The following is a 21852-nucleotide window of genomic DNA, read 5'->3' on the forward strand; positions in this document are numbered from 1 at the left end:
TTGAGGAATTATGAAGTCAGAAGCGAATTCAAGTTTATACATTTAACGTAATAACGAATACGTCAAAAGCTTTTACGTATTTTTTATTCACACAATTAATATTTTCCAGTACGTGGAAAATATTAATTGTTTTGTGAAAATATTTTGAATATGGATTGAATCAAGGTAGATTTCTCTCCTATTTAAAAATATGTTGGAAGCACAAAAATGGTAGCTCGGGTTAGAAAAAACTACATTTATTAAATCCAGTTTCAACACTACTTAGCACAATCTTCTATATTGCCTTAAAACACCTTGCCCAGTTATAATCTACCATTGCTGTTGCTCTTACCAAGTAGCTAAGGAAGTAACCACTCAGTAGGTTTTCTTTTTAATTTCCATGCATCGTATGCATACAAAGCTATTATAGATACGGTATCAATCTGTTTAATCTCAGCTGGGATTGTGAGTAGGGAGCCGATACAATAATGAGCTATAATTCAAGTGTTGCGTCAAATAGAGTAATTCAGGCCGCATTAGAAAGGAGATAGAAGGACGTGGGAATATAATTATCGTCATAATATTATCGTAATGTATATGGATCATTAGTGGTATCAGGTGACAACAGCTGAGAGCGTCACGCACCAAGTATTTCTGCCGTTCACGTCTTATTGTTGTTCTGTTCAAGAAATTGTTATTTAAACGATTTCCTACCTTAGATTTCTTGGTATAGAGATTACTGATTCGTGCAGGAATGAAACACTTATGGAGTATTGTTCTTTCTGTGTTGCTCAAGCAGGCCGGATGTGTATGACCATTTATAGAGTAAGTTAATATGATTGGTATTTTAAATCATATGAACATAATAATGTACGCGGTATGCGTAATTGCTATTGTGTAACATTGAAAGGATTATTAGTCTTCTGCAACTGATGGTCTGTTGAAGAGACTATGATAGGCAACCATTTAGAAGAATAATATAATGCATCGCTATTAAGGGGTGTTTGGCCCTTCAATACTTCAGGACGTGGACGTTACAAACCTTAAACCATTGAACTTATGGTCGTGAAAGTGCTGAATTTGAATAAATACTAACAATAACAGGACCAATAAACGGTTAAAATTCCAAAAATCCGCTTAGCTACGAAATAGTAATTTTATAATAACCGTTGTCGGCATTTCGTCACTTCCTACTCACTAAAAAAACTTCCAACCCCACTTATAAAAAACACAATTGCCATTTGACATTACAATGGGCGTAGAGCGAGATAATTATAAGAGTTGGGGAGTTACTGTAGTTTATCTGGGCAGCTGCGGGATTGTAAAGTAAATACGGGGATTCTACTAGTCGTACGGAGACGTATCTATGTTTTAGGAATATTTTAAGTCGTATTTATGCTGTGGGGACAGTAAAAGCATAAAATATCACTGAGTGGTAATAAACTTAACTTAAACATTGGGGCACTGTGGGAATAGATTTATATTTGCAGAATATACAATGATAATAAGTAAGATGATAGGTGCGTCTTATCATCTTACTTATGATTATCTTTTTTTATGCAAAAATACCTAAAAAAATCTAAAATCATTTCAGGGATAATGAAGCTTTTGGTAGGATATTTTTCTGTTAGCATTTGGTAATAGATATTCGTGTGTTTTAGGCAATATAATACGTAGAGACCACTTGAGATATCGGGTGGAAATTAATTAAGTACATACTTATTAGATTTTCTATTATAATAACTTATTATGATACAAATATCTACATATTAATCTAGAGCCTTACATCTTTTAATAATATTTTTAACAATTGCATAGGTATTAATGTTACTTGCAACCCTTTCCATTATTTATTATTTTCCTTATTGTGCTTATTTACGCCATAAGTTGTTTTGAGTTAAATTTCCACTGTGATTCATGCCTATTTCACCGAAGTCCTAATTTTTACAAATCATGCATCCTAGTTAGTTTGTTCAGTATGAATAATTTACTCAAATGTCATTGTGTTTTAATTGTTTCATTAATTAGTGTAACTAATTTAATATGAATTTGCTTAAATATTGCAATTTGAAAAGATTTTTCGAACAAGTTAGTTTATATGCCGTATTATTATAACTCAGTATTGCTTTTGTGATAGATGTTTTAAATATTAAAACCAGTTAATCAGATAAATAGTATCTGATCCCTATGGTAGTACCTATAACAATATGAATAAAGTTGGAGTAGTATTCGTTTGAAACTATATTCAGTACACTTAGTATGAGTTTACGTTTGCTCGAAAACGTTCAACGTTTATGAATTCACTGTTACAGCGCCCCCATGGACCGAGTTTTAAAAAACTGAATATTTAATTGTAACGACATTTAATTTTACAAATATAAATAGACACACGTTTATATTTTTACTTTAATATTGATAGTGTTATTGAAACGTATACTGCGGAATTTTAGTTCCGATACGGTCCACGGAGACGCTGTATGAGAGAGTTCGTAAATGTTGAACGCTTCCGAGCAAACATAAAAATCATACTATGGGTACAGTACCCTTACCATGAGTTTTTACGTTTCGACAAATATGACTGTTTTGGTATTTGTTTACGTATTGGCCCATACAATTTCCAAGTTCTGATATAATCCGCTAGGAGCGCTAATTGGATATAGTATGGGCAAATACGTAAACAAATACGTTCATTGTTGTTCATTTTTGTCAAAACGTAAAAACTCATGGTAAGGGTACAGGCCAGCAACACTGAAGAATGTAATATTATTATGTGACTAAAATTTTATTGTATGTTCCCAGGCATCAAACAACAACGGCGAGTACTCGACGCGGAGTCTGCCTCGCGTGCGGCTCGACAGCGGCGGGAACGTGAACACCGCGGGCGTGCGGCTGCGCTGCTGGGCCGCGCCGCCCTCCATCACCGAGGAGGAGGAGGCGGAGGACGACATAGATGACGATGCGGTGTCGTTACGAGCTTTGCCTGCACAAGGTAAGGTTTTTTTTATTTACTTTACAACATATATTTGATTCAATATGTTATATGTATTAAGTATAGTTCTTCTATATCACGAATTCCATTCGGGTTTCATAGATGTCTTCTTAAATTAAACGCTAGCTATCATACTTCGACCCTGAAACAAAAACAAAATAAGTAATTTATGAGACAATATCCTTATATTAGTTATATACATGAATTATTTATTATTATTATAATCCTTCGTGAGATAGAAGAACTATAAGTAATTTTATAACGTTGAAAACGAATATTATCATTCTAAAATTTTTGAAACAACACGGTCATACTTTGATTATACTTAACGCCATCTATGTAGCAATAATAGAACCCTGTAATATGATGGCATACGAAAAAATTCCGCTACTCCACGCTAGATGGCGTTGCATCAGGAGTGTATATGCTGTTTCTATCTATTCACTACAAGATGTCGCCACTAGTAGTGAGTTTCATACAGCATTTTGTTGGGTGTTTTAAATTAGAATATACGAACAAGTACCAGTATTGTGTTTTATAAATACTGTGTTTATGTAATATTTCTGTGTATTGTTATTAATTTCACATGAAGCTTATGTTTGGAAAGGAGTTACATTACACTTAATAGATATTATTTTTTATAACCATTAAAATATTAAGTTAAATGAAAGAAAGAAGAAAAATGAAAGTTCAAGATAGAAAAAATCATTTATTAACGAAGTAAAGTTTAGGTACCTATGTCTATGAATTTACAAGCTTACTTTTATAGCTGTCGTTCAGCGTATAATCAACATGTTTACGGGACGAGCCTCATTAGTTTCACTTTATTTACTACAATTAGTAGCTATGCGTTCCTTAGAGAGAAGTGACGCTGGTGAATACTTTTGTGAATGGACTAGGGCTACCGTACTTTAAGTAGTTAAAACTTATATTAAAACTTCATCTCAATAATTTACGTATTTTATTCATATTTGAGTCATAGATTAGTAAAGATACTTCGCCGCCTTGAAATTGAATGAAGCCACAAACGGCTTATTATTAAGTTCTTTTTTTGAATTCTTGACAAATAAAAACATTTTTAGAGAAAATTTACGAATAAATAACTAATTATTTCAAATATTTTAGGGACATTTTAGCACGGAGACGTGGCAAAACTTTTTTACGCAACTATTAGCAATTCTCAAAACTGGGCACATTTTCTTGTTAGGAGTGAGTAATCTTTACTAATCTATGATTTAAGTATATAATTACTACGAAGATATATTAGTAATTCAGAAATTTAATCTCGTACCTACCAACCAATGTCATGCAAGGAGATGTTAATCTCATTAAATTTTTAATCGCTTGGGGTTGTGCGTGGGCGTCAATAATCGCATCCCGCTTGCCATCTGTGGACTGCGATCGCGTCAGTAACTTCATAATGATATATGATACCTATATAAAAAGATACATATTATTAGGTCAACCGGTCACTATAAGACTTATTAACATAAGATTGTTAATGTTTTACATATTGCAAATTATTTTTTTCAAACGATGACTAAGCTGCGCGATTTGTATGTATGAAGAATGAACCAAAACAGGAAAGTCGTGCACGTAGAAATATTCCTTATTTAATTTGCACACATTATTCAAACACTGACGTCGTTTACGTTATCATAATATAATCGACACATGTAAGGAATACATTCAAAATACCTACAGGAGAACAGGTGATCCAAGTAACTATTCCAAAACATTTGGAATATTACAAGTGGATTGTAACATTAATTATGTATTTAAAGGAGTCTATGACATGTACCAGGCGATAATAAATCACGACCACTTTAAGGTGTAAAGTACTTTATGAATGACGCAACTTTAAAGTATTTCTCTATCCCGTTATCCGACCTCAACGGAAGGATTTGTCTGGCCACTTTAACCTTTTAAAGTCGGAATGCAGTAAAAACGTAGCAGCCCTGGCCGTAGAAATGTCAGGGGAGCCGCACCGTGACGGTCTCGCGCACCCATCCGGCACCAATCGATTACGCCCCGACTTTTATGCCCCTGCTGCATACTTTTGATTCCTTTTGGTAACATTCGGAATTAGTGGCCGAAACTTTTGATTGTGATGATTGATTTCAGTCGCACCGTTAAATTTGATCGGGAAACGAAATTGTAACCAGAACATATTAAAATCTGGGTTAAAGTTACTAACGGGATTGTAGTTATAAATAAGTATTTCCAGCTGAAATTGATAAGTATTAAATCCTTGAATTATTGCTAAGAGTGGATTTGATATGTACGGTTCATCATCATCATTATCAACCCATTACTGTCTCACTGCTGGGCACGGGTCTCCTCTCATAATGAGAAGGATTAGGCCATAGTCCACCGCACTGGCCAAGTTTTGGTAGACTTCACATATCTTTGAGATTATGTTTTATAACTCTTTCAGGTATGCAGGTTTCCTCACGATGTTTGCCTTCACCGTTTAGCAAGTGATATAATTAATTTGTAATACGCACATAACTTTGAAAAAATCAGAGATGCGTTTATGTACGGTTAAATACGGTTATTCAAAACATCTGGATTCATTTAACTAATGTATCAGGAAATTTGTGTTTATGGTAGAGTCGTTTAAAAATTGGTTTTTGCAGTATATTTGCACACATGAGGAATTATGAACAAAGGCAGTTAGGTAGTGAACGTCATCCCTTAACTCCGAGCTATAACGGACCTGGCGCAATCGGGCTTAAATGGACACAATTAGGGCCCAGCCGTTTTTAATTGACAACGCTCTCCCGTTTACAGAGAGTGTTGGCTTTTAACGTACTCGTATGTGTGTCAAAAATATCCATAAAATCATTTTATCAATGTTGCCTTGTGGTAATACATAAGTATTTCATGCTAATACTGATTGGAGGTCAGCTTTATGAAAACCTTGTAATATCAGAATTGTCAATACGAGTATTTACTTTATTAATAGATTGCTTCCCAAAATAGTGTTTTATTTTTGTAAAAGTTTCTAGTACTTATATGATATTGTCTCGTAACTAAAGGATTGACAGTGATAAATTGTAACAAAGTTACCAAGAAAGATTCCTGTTTTTATCTGATATGATTCGGGAAAGAGTTCTCTCCAGATGATTTATTTTTATCCAAAAAAGTGTCAGCCGGTCTCTCATCAACGGCAACTTTCAGTCAGGCAGCGTCAGATAGAAAACACGGCAGCGATTGACGCCTCAGAAATAGAAGACTACCGTCGTTTTGAAGAAAAGGAATTTCTAATTTAGAAGCAACTTTTTTGTTTGCTCTCAACACTGCCGTCATATTCCTGGGTTCCGCTTGGTTGACACAAATATGCCTTAAGTTTGTTACGATTTAGAAACACGAATCTATTGTTCATGTTTCCGTGTAGGTTCGTAAAATTCTGAGTCAATTTGTTTAATGAAAGTAAGCGGAGACTTCAAGAAGCAACGAAGCTAATGACGTTCAAAATTACGGGGGCAACGGTTCGGTGTGTCATTTAACACCGAATTTGAGTCACGACGCGTGGCTTGAGGACTAATAGGGAAGCTTAGACGATCGTGGCTTCGCTCCGTTCAGCGAATGTTCCACGCGACCTGAATATCAATGACAGCACGCAATGCGGTTAGGAATACCTGTCAAAGTTGTGTACACTTTTAACACAACCCAGGACGGGTTTTATTAGTGAAATGGCATAATTTCGACATCCGAATAATCTACGCAAGCAGATGTTTGTGTACATATTAGGCGCATCCGGTCGGTGAGTTAGATTAACTGCCTAGAAATAGAAATCTTTGAAATGGTTTACTGCCTAGAGGGAAATTTGTTAATTATTGCTAAAAAGGACTTAAATACATATGCGACAAAATACCGCATGTGTATTAAAAATTAAAAACAAATTCAAATATGAAAAAAATGTTTAAAATATCGTTTTGTATGTAGCAAAATTAACTTAAGTTTACATACCACTTGTTTTGTATGACCAAGAAGGGACATAACCGTGTTATTTTATGATACACACGCCATACTGTCTATGGGGTTTAGCTCATAATTATTTTAATTCAAGCTTGCGTACATAGCGCTTCGATTAAACAGTATTTTGATGAATCATTTTATGAGTAACGCCTATATAGAGCATCGAAAAAAATCCCAGACATCATAATAACAAAAACCTATACCTATAGAATTAGTTATATTTTAATTTTCTTTTCCCTTTACAATTTGTATTATAAACCTGTTACTGGGTACAGGTGTCAGAATAATAAGAAGAGAAAGTCTTTACATTCATATGAAAATAATTATAGCACAAAAACTAAAACCACGGTAAAATAGCGTAAGGAAAATCGTTAATCCTGACGATTCTGATGAGGAGAACAGAACAAAATTATTAAAATTGTGTATTGTCATCAGTTCTTCATAATTCTTCAGTTTTAAATTAATCGGACCGTTCAAAGTGGGTAAACATCGAGTCCTAAGTTTCCGTCATATACATACATACAGGTAAAGCTAATTATAAAAAAACAATAAACAATAAACACTTTCTACACTCACAGCCCCACACTAGGATTCCCTGTGTCGTGGGTGCCATGGACACACACATAGACAAATACACAAACACCCAGACCCAGAAACAGAAATCTAAATTCATCAATTATATATCTGTCTGGCCGGGGATCGAACTCGGGACCCTTTGCGCGTTAGACCGGTATGGTGGCCGTTCCGCCACGCCACGCCATAGCTAATTAATGCGTGGTAAATATAAATTTATATATATTTTTAAAGTTTCACATGCTTTTTTCCATGGTTAAGACAACTGTTATTGAATATCCAATTCGCTTAGTTAGCTTGAATTCGAACCGGAATATGAAGAATGGGAAACCGAATTGCTACCACTTTGCAATCACGTTATTGGCTTTCCTTGTATTCCAATATTGTATTGAACAGAATGTCACCTCGATCGTGAGTATGAAAAAGTAGTCTTATTCCGTATAAGGTGCGTATTGCCGGCCGCGGGTCCCGAGGCGGCCAACAAAACGTTATTGAACTTTCATGAGGGCCAGTTTGTGTTCAAAGTTGTGTTTTAAGACTGTTAATACGAGTACTTTTAAGGTAGATTTTGAAATGTTTTTAGACAAGCTCCTGTTCCCTGTGTCGCCACATTCACCAATGCACCATTTTTTAAATTTAATACGATAAAATATTTATATTCAGGGTACAAACTTCGATCAACAATACGATCGAAGGGTACAAAGAATTAACTGTAAATAACAATTTTTATATTACGAAAAAGTCGATATTTTTAGAGAACAAAGTAGGCCATGTTACTAATTATAATATTGTCTGTGTTTGTAGAAGTTCATTTTTCCATTGTGATTTTAATTGTTATTAAGGTTAATGCTGTACAATTATACTTGGCCAGTTCCTACTTTTATGTAAGTCTATCTAATTTGTCCGAAATCAGACATTCGATAACACCTTCAAACTTTACGGTTCTTTTGATGGAGCGGACCGATAACTATTTAATTAAAATCAAATATTAAGTATGTGGCGTCATTGATTTTTTGTTTATATGTAACGAAGTGAATATATAAAGAAATCTAGGAAGTCGATTACAATCTATTCAATGTCGTTTTGGTTTTAAACTTCGCGAATTTACTTATGTAATTCAAATAATAATTTATCATTTGGTACCAACAGCGGACTTCATCGTGGAGCCAGCAGGTAGATAGATTATTATTTAAGTATTATTAAGTAGCGATTATTGTAAAAACAAAATCTCGACTGCCTAAAAGTTCCATCAAGCTGTTTTGGCTGTATAGTGTATAGACTTCGCATTCGGGTAAAGTCATCGATTTTGGGCTCATTTGTTGTTTTTGTAATTCATGTTAGGCGATCGAATTAAAAGGTGAAAAGTGAACTTTTCGATACCGGTTTAGTTTATCGGTGATACGTGTTCAAAAACACAACTAAATTATTGAACAATGCCTTAAGTAAAGCCACAAAATGTAAGATAATATATTCATGTTAAAAGTAGATGTGACGGTTTTGCGCACATCCGAACCAAGGGATTTACCATATTTCAAAAGACCACATTGTATCCGCTATTAATAGCAGTCTTATTAAAATAATTCCTCAATATTTACTTGTATATAAACAAGGAATATTTATTTAACTAATTGTAGGTTACAGAGGACAAATTATTGTTCTTGCCATTATCGAGCAACCGGAAATTCGTCTGAAAATTGTATTTAATATGTATCAGTTTATTTTAACATTGTGATTCATGGTAGGTCACAAAGTGATTTGATAATTTAATAATTGGTTAATTATTAACGTATGTATCGTATCACATTGTATATAAAACATTAATTTATCTACGCTTTGTTTTATTATTAGCTTTGTGCCTGTAAATAAATTAAGGTATACGTGTAGTAACTAATACTTTGTTTATGGGTTTACCGATCTAGGAGAATGTATGTATATTGAAAAAAATAGGGCGGCAGAACTCCTCGATTGCGGGAGATTGTTCCACATGTGTGATTAAACTTAGTCGTTAGGTATAGTTCAGATGAGAATCGTATCTTAGTGACGCCGCTTACATGTGATAACAACTACTTAGCAACACGTTAGTTGTTATCTTGTTTTATTATTTTCATCACATAAAGCCACCAAGTATTCAAACCACCCGACTCCTTAAAAATATAGACTATATTATTCCCATAATTTGGACTAATCCATCGATACCTCAAACTGTTACAATTAAAAAAAAGATTAAAAAATAAGTCGTTTGGGCTGCGGGGCGTCAAAAAATGAGACATACATCATAGATTAGTAAAAATTACTCACTCCTAACAAGAAAATGTACCCAGCTTTGAGAATTGAGTTAATAGTTGAGTAAAAAAGTTTTGCCACGTCTCCGTGCTAAAATGTCCCTAAAATATTTGAAATAATTATTTATTTATTATGTAAATTTATTAATTATTTATTATGTAAACGCAGTATTAGATATTCGTAAATTTTCTCTAAAAATGTTTTTATTTGTCAAGAAATCAAATAAGAACTTACTAATAAGCCGTTTGTGGCTTCATTCAATTTCAAGGCGGCGAAGTATCTTTACTAATCTATGACATACATTGATACTTTCACTCAAAATACATTACCTTTCGCAGTCGGGTAAAAAGTAACAGTTATAGAAGGGTTTATTAGAAGGTTTAATATGAAGTCCTTGCTAATATTTGCATAAATATAAGACAATCTTGGTCAAAGTCAATCTCGGTGAGTCACTGATGATTATTCAATATGCAAAGCGGGTGCATTTTACTGTTCGTTGGTTATCGCTGGTACTCTGCTGTCTATTGTTTCAGTTGTGGGTGATAGGGCTGATACATAGAGTTATTCATCATGTTGGAATATAAAAATACTTGGTACCTATATATTTCGCGAAGTATGAAAATTTTAGCTATTTTGAGGACTCGCCTTTAAACTTTCTTCGATTTTAACGCATGTTGTAAAAAAATGTAAAAGAAATTTTAAAATGTTTTTTTTTTCTAATTTCATTACCTACATATCTCATGTTTAATAATTTATTTTGTTTCATTTACCTTAGAAACGTAATCTAATATAGATTTGGTCTTTAAAAAAATCTTATTTTTACATAGGGTACTAAAAAGGTCATACTTTGCAAACAGAAATAATAGAATAGACATGACTATTCTCCTCATAGGTACTACTCGTGATAACTGTGCCCACTAGTGGGACATGATGCTGATGATAAGTACAGCCTAGTATACTGGTACGTTTCGCTATGGTGCTATATAAGTGTGACATGGATTGTTTATGCGAAGCCGGTGCATTGCCATATCCGCGTGGCGCGTGGCGGCGCCGCTGCTACTCTACTGCCTATTGTTCCTGTGTATGCCCTAGGGCTGTAACTAGGGCTGTTTACTTCACTTTTTTATAATTCTAAATATAGTGTATAGTATATTTTAAATATAGTAAATAAGTTTGCAGTCCATCTGATGTTAAGTGGCTACTGCCGCCCATAGAGATCTGTAATCCATCCCAGATAAAGTAGAGTCCTACCTGAAGTCGGCCACAGATGTGTTGCTACCTCTAAGGACTGAGTTGGAACGGATAAACGTGTCCTCCTGACATATGTGTAAATATTCATATCTTGCGTTACCTATATGAGCGGTAAACGTCCAAAATGTTTAAGAGATCATTTTGATCATCAGTGATTTTGGTCGTGATGTGTAACAATTTTGACGTTATATTTTGTAAAGAGGTTATTGCCCTGAACGTCCAGTTATATTGTTTTTTGTACCACAATTTTACTTGTCTTAACATCAGTCTTGAAATAATCGAATCCTAACGTATCGAGATTAGATTTCGTGTTGGAATTTAACAGAAAAACTATCGATGATAAGATCTAAAACAGATCGGGTAAATTACGCTTGCTTACTGATTATTTTACATCTTTTTATGTGATGAATTAAGCTTACTAACATCAAGTAGTTACTACTTCAATTACTACAGACCGTCCGATTACACTACTGTGCCATAGATTAGTAAAGATTACTCACACCTAACAAGAAAATGTACCCAGTTTTGAGAATTGAAATAGTTGCGTAAAAAAGTTTTGCCACGTCTCCGTGCTAAAATGTCCCTAAAATATTTGAAATAATTATTTATTTAGTACGTAAATTACGTTGTATTAGTTATTAATTCGTTTTTTTTTCTAAAAATGTTTTTATTTGTCAAGAATTCAAAAAAAGAACTTACTAATAAGCCGTTTGTGGCTTCATTCAATTTCAAGGCGGCGAAGTATCTTTACTAATCTATGTACTGTACAAACAATATTTTACTCGCCCAATTGCTAAGTATGAACGGTATAACAGTAATTCTTGTAATAACAGTATCGTATTGATGTACACCGAGCGTTGCTTATAACGTGAAGATTATGCAGATAAACAATTTCCACTTCATCGCCTATATCCAAGTACTCGTGTGTAATTATTAGGCATGTATGGATACGAAATTTCGGATCTAGGTATGGATATGTGAAAAATATGATACCGGTGTGAGATCTCACGGATATCACACGGATATGGAATCATTATCCGTTAATTTCGGATAATTTTCGTTATGGTAATTTTAGTAAATTTAAATTGTAAAGAATTAAAATTTAAGCGATTTACAGAAATAAATAAAAGAGGAATAAATAAAAAAGGAATGATTTAAGTTTATATATTTTTCGTTTAGACTCCTCCCGTATCCGAAATTATTTGAAAGTTCCAAACATTCATATCGGTTTCGGTTACGGTAATAGATTTTATATCGGATATCCGAAAGTTTCGGTTCGATTACGGAACTCCATAACATCCCTGATAATTATTCAGCTCTACATCTCCACGCACTTTCGTGCGGTAGTTTTGAATAGCTCACATTTCGCGCGATCTCAATGTTAATTGTTATTAAGCGGAAAATTACGTGGAATCATCATAACGAGTTACATTTGACGCCCCTACACATTTCTCTTGTATAACTCGTGATAGTGGGGAGTGAACTTTAAAGATTGAATTGTCTCTTGCTGTTATATTATTACTATCATTTGATTGCTAATTTTAGTATTATTTCACGACCATTGGCTATATATGAGTTATGACTTAATTTGAGTAGGTATATTTTGAGTCGTGATTTTTTTGTTTTGATAAGTTTATTATTGTCTGTCACTATTGTGTTGTATTGTATAATAGAATTTTCGATATTTACGACTTCAGAAGGTTCATTGTACATATATCAGACGAAGCTGAAAGCTGAAAAACCTTTTGAAATTCGAAGGTACCATGGTACCATCGTTCAACTGTAAAATACTTATTAACTAGATCCTGTAAAAAATGATAAGCATTTGGAATGCTAACATTGTTCCTAATGTACACGAAAAGACATATATGTACTAGTACATATAGTACTACAAAATGAGATAGAGTAACATGTTTTCGAGTAGAATATTAATCAATAATATTTTATAATACCTACATTTAAAATTAAGGCAAACAAGAAAGGTTAGCTAATCTAAAGTACATTCTCTACTGACACGAGTGACTAATGAAGCAGAGACGAGCGTGGAGCGTAGCGTTCGGCATCGCACCGCGCGCCACCGTCAGTGCGTTACTCCGCGCCAAACTCGACACATCGCTCGGGATTGTTAATTCGAAAATCGAACATCAGTTTGAAAATCGAACATCGAAAAACCGGGCATCGAGCGATATTCAAAAACACGCAACGTTGCTTTTGTGAAAAAAGTTTTACTCAGTGCGTGCCAGTGATAGTGCGGTGCAAGTTGTGTTGTGATCGTATCAGCTGTTCGAAAGTTTACTTTGCTTTCTTGTAAGAATCTTGTGTATGTCTTGTGTATACTTGTAAGAAATTTTGGGTATTTGGCTACATGGTAATGCCCGATTTAGGTGCATAATATTAACAAATTGTCCATGAAATCTCTTGTTAGTTTGAATCACTATTTATTCAGAGTGTTGTGATTAAATTTAAGGAAAATTAGTTCTCTACAATTGAAACGATTCACTGTTTCGCATAATGCAATATCCCTATTTAAAGTTTTTCTACGATTCATTGAAATCCATTCATATAATTAATTATATGAATATTTATTCGAATACTAGGTTTTACCCGCGGCGTCGCTCGCGGTCAATGGTTGATGAAAATAGTTGTTTTCTATCCCTCGGGAACAGAACTTTTTTCAGGATACTGGTACCCTATGTCCTTTTCGAAACCCTGACAACGTCTAAATAAAATTTCATGACATTCGGTTACGTACTTAAAACGTGAAAGTGCAGCAAATCTCAAACAAACTTACATTCACACTTATAATATTAGGATCTTAGGATACCTATATAATCATATCTGCCTATATATCTGTTCTTACAAAGTTCTATATTTTTTACATTAACATAATATAGAGAGATACATGCACATATTTTTTCAGTACCTACATAACCATATTATATGCACATTTTGCATATACACCTTGTATATGCAAAATGTGCATATAATATGTTTCTCGTTAATTCCGGTACGGGGCAGAGTATTTTCGGATCTCTTGTCTTCCCGACAATCTGTCTCTGTCAAGTGTCCACGCGCTATTGGAAACACCTGGACCAGTGTTGAAAGACTTGCCCACAAAGAACCGGAACATCCTTGCATAATGGCTTCATTTATAGATAAGTCGACTTCCGATGTCAACGACCTTTTATTAAGTGTTTTAAAGACGCTTTAGATAATAGTCCGAAATATTTATTTCAGTCCTATACTTACTACTACTAATACTAATACTTAGAGTACGGAGTATGAAGGGCTCTGCAAGTTGGAACAGATCTAATGTGTGACTTTTTTTTCCTGGGTGAGCCCTCGAACATTCTTTAGCACGTTAAGTTACTTTAAACACCCGTAACCTTCAAATTAGTATTAGCTTAATAACCAAATAAACATCGACTACTAAACAAGTTTTAAGTAAACTGAAATTGTTGCAAAGCCTTAGGACAAAATAACAATACTTATTTGATGTTGTACAACACACCGATAGATTAGTAAAGATTACTCACTCCTAACAAGAAAATGTACCCAGTTTTGAGAATTTTGAGAATTGAAATAACTTTGCGTAAAAAAGTTTTGCCACGTCTCCGTGCTAAAATGTCCCTAAAATATTTGAAATAATTATTTATTTATTATGTAAATTACGCAGTATTAGTTATTTATTCGTAATTTTTCTCTAAAAATGTTTTTATTTGTCAAGAATTCAAAAAAAGAACTTACTGATAAGCCGTTTGTGGCTTCATTCAATTTCAAGGCGGCGAAGTATCTTTACTAATATATGAACACACCAGACTGAGTAACATGCCGACCGAAGCCCGGATATAAACATTAATATTTGCCACTAGCGGTCACTAATCCGACCGCTATCAGACAACGTTTATTATGCTGGCGGCAAACACATTGTACAGCGTGGTTACGATATTATTAGACGAAACACCGTAATACCACCCACGTGTACTCCTTGAAAATTTCGGGTTTTAATTTTTTACGTGGAATCCTGAAGATTTTTGTCAAAAAATACCGTATATAGGCCCACTACAAATTCTTCCATTTTTGCATGAGTACCGATAACATTGGTTCGGTCGGTACAGTCAATGTTTTTTTTAGTTCCGGTAGTGATTCAATGGCGTGATTTACAAGGTTTGGTAGCGGGGAAATAAATAATGGCTTAGGGGTAGATAAAATGCTAGTTATGTATTTCGAATTTATAGACAAAAACTGCAATTTTATTTATATGCGTATCAGTAACAACATTTCAGTTACTTGTAGTTAGTAATTAACTTTTAGTTTGATATACCAGGTACTCATAAATCAATGTAAGCGTAGCAGACAAAACAATTCGTGAATGTGCAATTAAGTATTTTTTGGTTAAAATGTCTCAAATTACTCTCTATAAATTCCACTATTTTGCATAAAAATCCCGATAAAATTGGTTCGGCCGACATAGTCACACAATGAAAACATTTTTTTTTTTAGTTTTGATAGTGATTTAATGGCGTGATTTACAGGCTTTGGTAGGGGGAAAATAAACAGTGGCTAAGGGGTAGTTAAAATGGTCGTTATTGTAATTTATAGACATACACTGCAATTTTATTCATATCCGTATTGGTAACTAACATTTAGTTAACTTTAGTTACTAGTAGTTAGTAACTAAATATTAGTTTGTTGTACTAGGCTCTCATGAATCAATATAGGCGTAGCAGACAAAACAATGAATATGCGATTGAGTAAACACATTTCAATCAATTTCAGTTAATGCCGCCGCAAAAATTAGCATTCCCTGTTTGGGTACACAAGGGCACTGTTGAATTATGATCGTGGAAGCTTCAATATCCGGCTACATTGACCCTCATTGTATTATGGGATAGTTTTGGCATCGAAACAATATAGCATCTCATCTCATGCATGTATTGGAAGTGAATACAAAAGGAAAAGGACTTTAAAATATTTAAATTGCATGCGATATAAGAACTGTAATATCTTACAGTGCGTCTTAAAAATAATCTTTAATAGTTAGTGTGACAAGTAATAAAATCATAATGATTTGCCTAGCCTATTAACTAATTTAAACAATTTACGGAGCTATTTTAATTTGTGTATCAGAAGTTGACGCAGTTTTTCAAAATCAGATTGTTAAGTTAATTAACAGTTTGAACAAATTGTTACTAAAAGACAAGATTTTGTTCAAATTTCAAGCATTACCATATCAAAATCCATTTCAAAAATTGACGGGACTCAACGGTATTGCGTTTCTTTAACACAATCACTACAGTAAAATACATTAGTTATACAAAATATTTAACGTTAATTGGTTAGTTACGGGCCTATTGTTGATTAAGATTTAATTGACGCAACGTGTGGCGCAGCGGTCATCATACGTGTTTACTATGTAGCGATTTCTTGGTTCGATTCTTGGTTGGGCCTTCTAATGATGTACGTAGATTTTTGCTGTTTGTTGCTTGTCTTTGTGTGTAGCATACACGTCATAGGGTATACTTGTATGGAATTGTAAAATGTATTTTTTTTTGTTTTGGGGAAATTCCGTAGACCTTCCGTAGATACTAGTTTATTTACAAGCAAGATAGTATCACAATTTCTATTGGGCAATTAACAGCGTTATGTTATATTAACGTAGAGAGCAAACTTTCGACGAAAAGTGAACAATAGGAAGAGCGGAGTCCCATTGTTTTCCTTTCTTATTGTAATTACATTGTCTACTTTTCTCTCGTTACCGAAAGCGTTGGCGCATTATCAGGAAGTAAATTGGACTTGACTTTTTAAGTTATTTAATTAAAAGTGAAAAGATACGTAGTCTGACTGTACATAATATACAAACATGAGAAAATATGATGTTTAATAATACTCTGATTTAATAATAAAATAATGACTTAGAGTATTTTTATCGATATCGGTATGATGCCTCATAATTATAGATTTCATAGCACAGTTATGCAATCTATGGAACTTTCGTACACCAAGAAATAGCGTAAAAACCGTTTAGGCGTTTCGTGACCAAAGCGGTCTAAATATTGCGATTCACGTACTGTGCCATTGGGTACCGTTTATTTGCGATCATTTCCTGAAACTGGTGATACAATACCGATTTAATCATTAGTTCCGATGGCTCTTAGGGCAACTGCACGCTTACAATTTTTCGACTCATCTTTTGCTTTATTCTATTGTAAGGTCGCCAAATCAATACTTATAATTGGATTAATCGTTTAACTTAGTCTACACGTGTCAATTGTGTTTCTCATCTTACGAGTATAGGTACCATCTCGACACAATTTCCGAGAAAGAAAAAATATTTTTACGCTAGTCAATATTTTTAGAAGATAATATTTTATATTTTTTACATTTAGTGAATGTACCGCCTAAATCGGTTCAAAGTTCTGACACAAAACAAAATCGTAATAAAGTAAAAGTTTTGTAAATATAATACTAGCTACTTATGTACAACAGAGAGACACTTTAGTTACCATGGAACTTTAAATTATTATATCCTAAACAATTCCCACGATATATTATAGTGCGTGACTGAAGGACGCATGTCTATCGGAGAATCGACACTAAGTAGTCATTGTGTGATCGCCCTTAGTCGTGGGTGTCGAGACCATATCAGTTTCTATTGAAAGCATCTGCACGGACAATCTGAGATCTGGTCACGCGAGGGGAAATTACTACTGAATGTCATGAGCCCACTTTCTGTTATCTATAGTATCGGACACTGATTCTCTACTTATTCCGTGTTTAATTGCCTTAGATCTTGTACTATCTACAATTAAATTTATCTTTTATCAATTAAAATAAAGTTTGTAAGATAGTTTAATATTTTGTCTCAATTGTGGGCTATTTTGCTTATTAGTATCAGTTAAATATTAAAGGAGATTGTAACGGTATTTTAATTGACATCTTTAGTATAAATTAGAAATAAACAAAAGTGCATATTGTTTGCTATACAATAATATTAAATCACGTTGTAAAATATAGACGGTAAGGAAATAACAGTAATATCCTCACAGGAAAATACTTAATGGTTAATAACAAAGTTATCACATTGGAATTTCTGTTCTGGTAAATATTCAGCCGTTCTGTCATTTCAGTACTGATACTTCTAAACTATTGTTTCTAAATAAATTGTGTACTGCGTGAGAGAATACACTGTACTGTGTACGCTTATAGAGAATACACACCAGCCTCTAAGATAAGCTTATCTTAGAGGCTGGTGTGTAGAGATATTTAACAATTTTCGTAATTATCCTTTATACGTTACGGTACTACGTTAATTTTTTCACTCAAAATTTTGCCGAAACTCCTGTGTCTATACTGTTTACATCATACATTGTTTCTTTATAATTCAAAGTCGGCGTTCACATTGTGTACTAAGATATTATCGAATTAATTTGCTTTTGTGTTACGATGGAACTAATTCCTATCTCAGAATAAAAAGGTTTTAATCCATCACTATGGGATAATATGAGTTTGCACATAGTATTCAGACATATCTCACGCTAAAAGTACTTATTCATTTATAATGAACACATGGCATTAATTTCGATTTTGGATCTTCAACGAAAGAGACAGAATTTTATACGACATACAAAAATAAACAGCTAAAATGATAATTCTATGTCCCTGGGCTTATTGCTACACTACATAAACAAACCTACAAGTAACTATTGCACAGTATAACGAAATTATAAATTTTAATAAACCGCAGACGAAATTCCTTATCTAGAAAACGAGTACCACTCCTAGTCTCCCTCTACAGACACTTAAAAGGTTGTCAGTCTCGAGGAAGCAGAAAAACTGAATGGGTTTAAAACAAATTCCTTCCTATAGACGGATGTTATGGTACCTACTGCGTTCGGTTTCATTACTTCTGGTAATCATGGTAAAATGTTTGTGGTGAAATCCTTGTTGTAATTTGTTGTAGTAGAACCCTATTTTGGTAAAATTGAAATATTTGAGTCAAGTGAAAATAGAATAGTAATTGTCGTGGGTAACTTGTCGTGTCGTGTCGTGGATAACTTGGTCGTAATATCCCTATAAAATTTACCAAATGATTAATTATTTATGTCAAAAAGATTAAACATTTGTGTCTTAAAAGTACGTTTTTACTCGCCCTGAACAGCATATACTCGTAACCCAGCTTATAGAAAGTGATAAGACGCTGTTAGGTACCCTATTATTGTTACGGAAGTACATTTTCGAAACCTTTACTCTTACTTGTTGATGTTATGTACAATGTACACGGGAGCTGATGAGGCCATTAGAAAATAATAAACACGTTATAATAAAATTATTACAACTATTATCTAAATCCCATAATAATGATAATCGACTCGCAGAAGCAGTCAAACAAGTTGACGAGGAGAAACTTAATTCTGAGCGAAAGTCGATTTGTGTGAACATGTTATTATGTACGTGAATATTATGGAAATTATGATCAGTTTTCCAATCGATTACGTAAATCGATAAAAAAGTTAAATGATGTGTGACGACTGACGACTATAAATCACAGGTGATTTATTTCGATGATAGCACAGTTTTTCATATATCACATAATCTTCGATTTGTATACGATATTTTGTTAATAGGAATTAAAATTATCTTTCTTCCGCAATGATATATTTTATGCATAAAAAATAAGATTCCGTTTGTGTTCCGGTTGTGTTCAACATTTGGACACAAATGTTGAACACAACAGCAAGACTTGGAAAGAAATCGGATTAACTTGAAGTCAATAGAATTGTTTACACAACGTTGAATACTACATATGTGTGTGTTGTTTTTGTTTTAATAATAAATAGTGTTGTATCAAAGTTTAGCCGCCAGTCTCATTATATGATTTATATTTTTTTTATGTATATTCTCACGCATAATTTTAATTTCCTACTTACATTACGATTTCGAGATAGATTATTTAGATTTATCACATCGTCACAAGAATGACTTAATTACGAATATTATATAATTTGAATACGTAGGTAATATACGTAACACTCATAATTTAATCAATCGGTAACATTTGTAGGCATTTATTTTCACTGTCGTAGAAAATATACCAGAAAATCCCATCGTGAAGAACTTACACATAAATATGTAAAAGGGAAATCGATATTATACATATTACGACAAAAACAAATAGTGTTCTTTGATTTGGTTTTTAAATGAGTAAAATATATTAGGCCGTAGCGAATTCCACTGATACCGCATTACATGAATAAAAAAGGGTGGGAATTAATAGCATTTGGCGTTAACTGGTTTGACGGGAAAATAAAAACTTACACCATTAACACTATAATAAATTATAGGTAGTTACCATGTTGTCCATGAAGTACCGGGACCAGAATAGGACTACGGTATCCCCTGCCTGTCGTAAGAGGCGACTAAAAGGAGTTTCCGGGGTTGCGGGCGGCAAGAGTAGGAGCTCAAACCGTCCAGCAAGCGACCCAGGGAAGGACGGCGTTTTGTGTGGTCGCATATCACTGTAATCACCAGAGGATGTGAGAGGAGCGTAAATTGCTTCCCTCAGGGCAGAGCCCGATATAAGGGCATCGCGTTAGGAGGACTCCGGTTGTGTTCCGTTGGAGAGCCCGGAGTTCTGCGCCAAAGGCTGAGGACGGCCACCGGGGGGTTTTTGTGAAAAATCCCACATAACCCGGCGTCACTCCCATGGCGTCGGGTACCTTTTGAAGGTTTCCCCGTCGTCAACAAAAAAAAAAGTAGTTACCATGTATAAATGACACACAGTTCTGGAACGCAAAGGGTTCTGGATTCGATTCCCAGCCTGATATCTGAATGATGAGTTTAGATTTCTTTTTTTTGTTTGGGTGTTTGTGTATTCGTCTTGTGTGTGTCCATGGCCCCCACGATAGAGGGAACCGTAGTATGGAGCTGTGAGTGTAGAAAGTGTTAAGCGTTATTATATACATACCTATTACCTACATACAATGTGTAATGTATTCATGATGATAAATATATTTTTATTAATTCTCGTGTCCTGTGTGGGAGGGAGATGCATACTGCACAGTTTGAAATAACACCATCATAGACGTTGCTTGTGGATCGTTGCCAAGTAGTTTTATTCTTAATTTTATGCATTCATCGTCAACCCATTACTGTCCCGCTGCTGGGTTGTCTTCTCTCAGAATGAGAAGAATTAGGCCATAGTCCACCGCGCTGGCTGAGTGCGTATTTGTAGACTTCACATACTTTTGGATTTTTTTTAAGATCTCCCGGGTATACATGTTTTTTCACAATGCTTTTCCTTCATCGTTAAAACAAGTTATAATTAATTTCTAACTCTCCTTAAATCAGAGGTGCGTGCCTGGGATTTGAACTTCAGAAACCTCGATCATGAAGCCGCGAGTTTTTACCACTAGACTATCACTGTTCTGCATTCAGAGGGCTGAAAAGTATTTCCATTTTGTAAACACGCAAAAAAATGTTTCGTATGCTCTTTATTTGGTTAAAGCGCGCAATTTGCAAGGTACATAGGGGTCGTGATTAATGCGTCAGACGTTGCCTCTAAATTGCAAGCTCACCTCGTCTGAACCCTCCTAGACCGACAAGGGGTGCCTGAATTCATTAGGTAGGTATTATCCATAGCCTAAAGGATGGTTAAAGCGTTTGTCTTACTGCTAGCGTTAAAGGAGTAGCGAGTCAGAAAACTATAGTTAGTGAAATATTTGATGGAATCACAGGTGAAGTAAATACACTTTGTGTTTTAAGCGACATTACATAGATTGTGATTGTCACAG

At 34.2% G+C, this 21852-nt stretch overlaps 1 protein-coding gene across 12 annotated transcripts in view; it reads left to right on the forward strand.

The window, feature by feature from the left end:
* raskol (Ras GTPase-activating protein raskol) overlaps positions 1-21852 on the forward strand; it is a 200992-nt gene that overhangs the window by 80148 nt on the left and 98992 nt on the right. For 8 of the 12 annotated variants that reach the window (XM_073079023.1, XM_073079024.1, XM_073079015.1 and 5 more), the window contains one exon: positions 2779-2968. In XM_073079023.1, coding sequence (XP_072935124.1) covers positions 2779-2968 — 190 coding nt within the window. Of the gene's footprint in view, positions 1-2778; positions 2969-13226; positions 13380-21852 lie in introns of those variants that run through there. The other 4 variants (XM_073079033.1, XM_073079034.1, XM_073079031.1 and 1 more) reach the window with 3 other exon arrangements.

The sequence above is a fragment of the Epargyreus clarus genome, unplaced genomic scaffold (genome assembly GCF_041222505.1).
Source record: "Epargyreus clarus isolate Ecla_fem2 unplaced genomic scaffold, WU_Ecla_fem_2.2 ptg000014l, whole genome shotgun sequence".
NCBI lineage: Eukaryota > Metazoa > Arthropoda > Insecta > Lepidoptera > Hesperiidae > Epargyreus > Epargyreus clarus.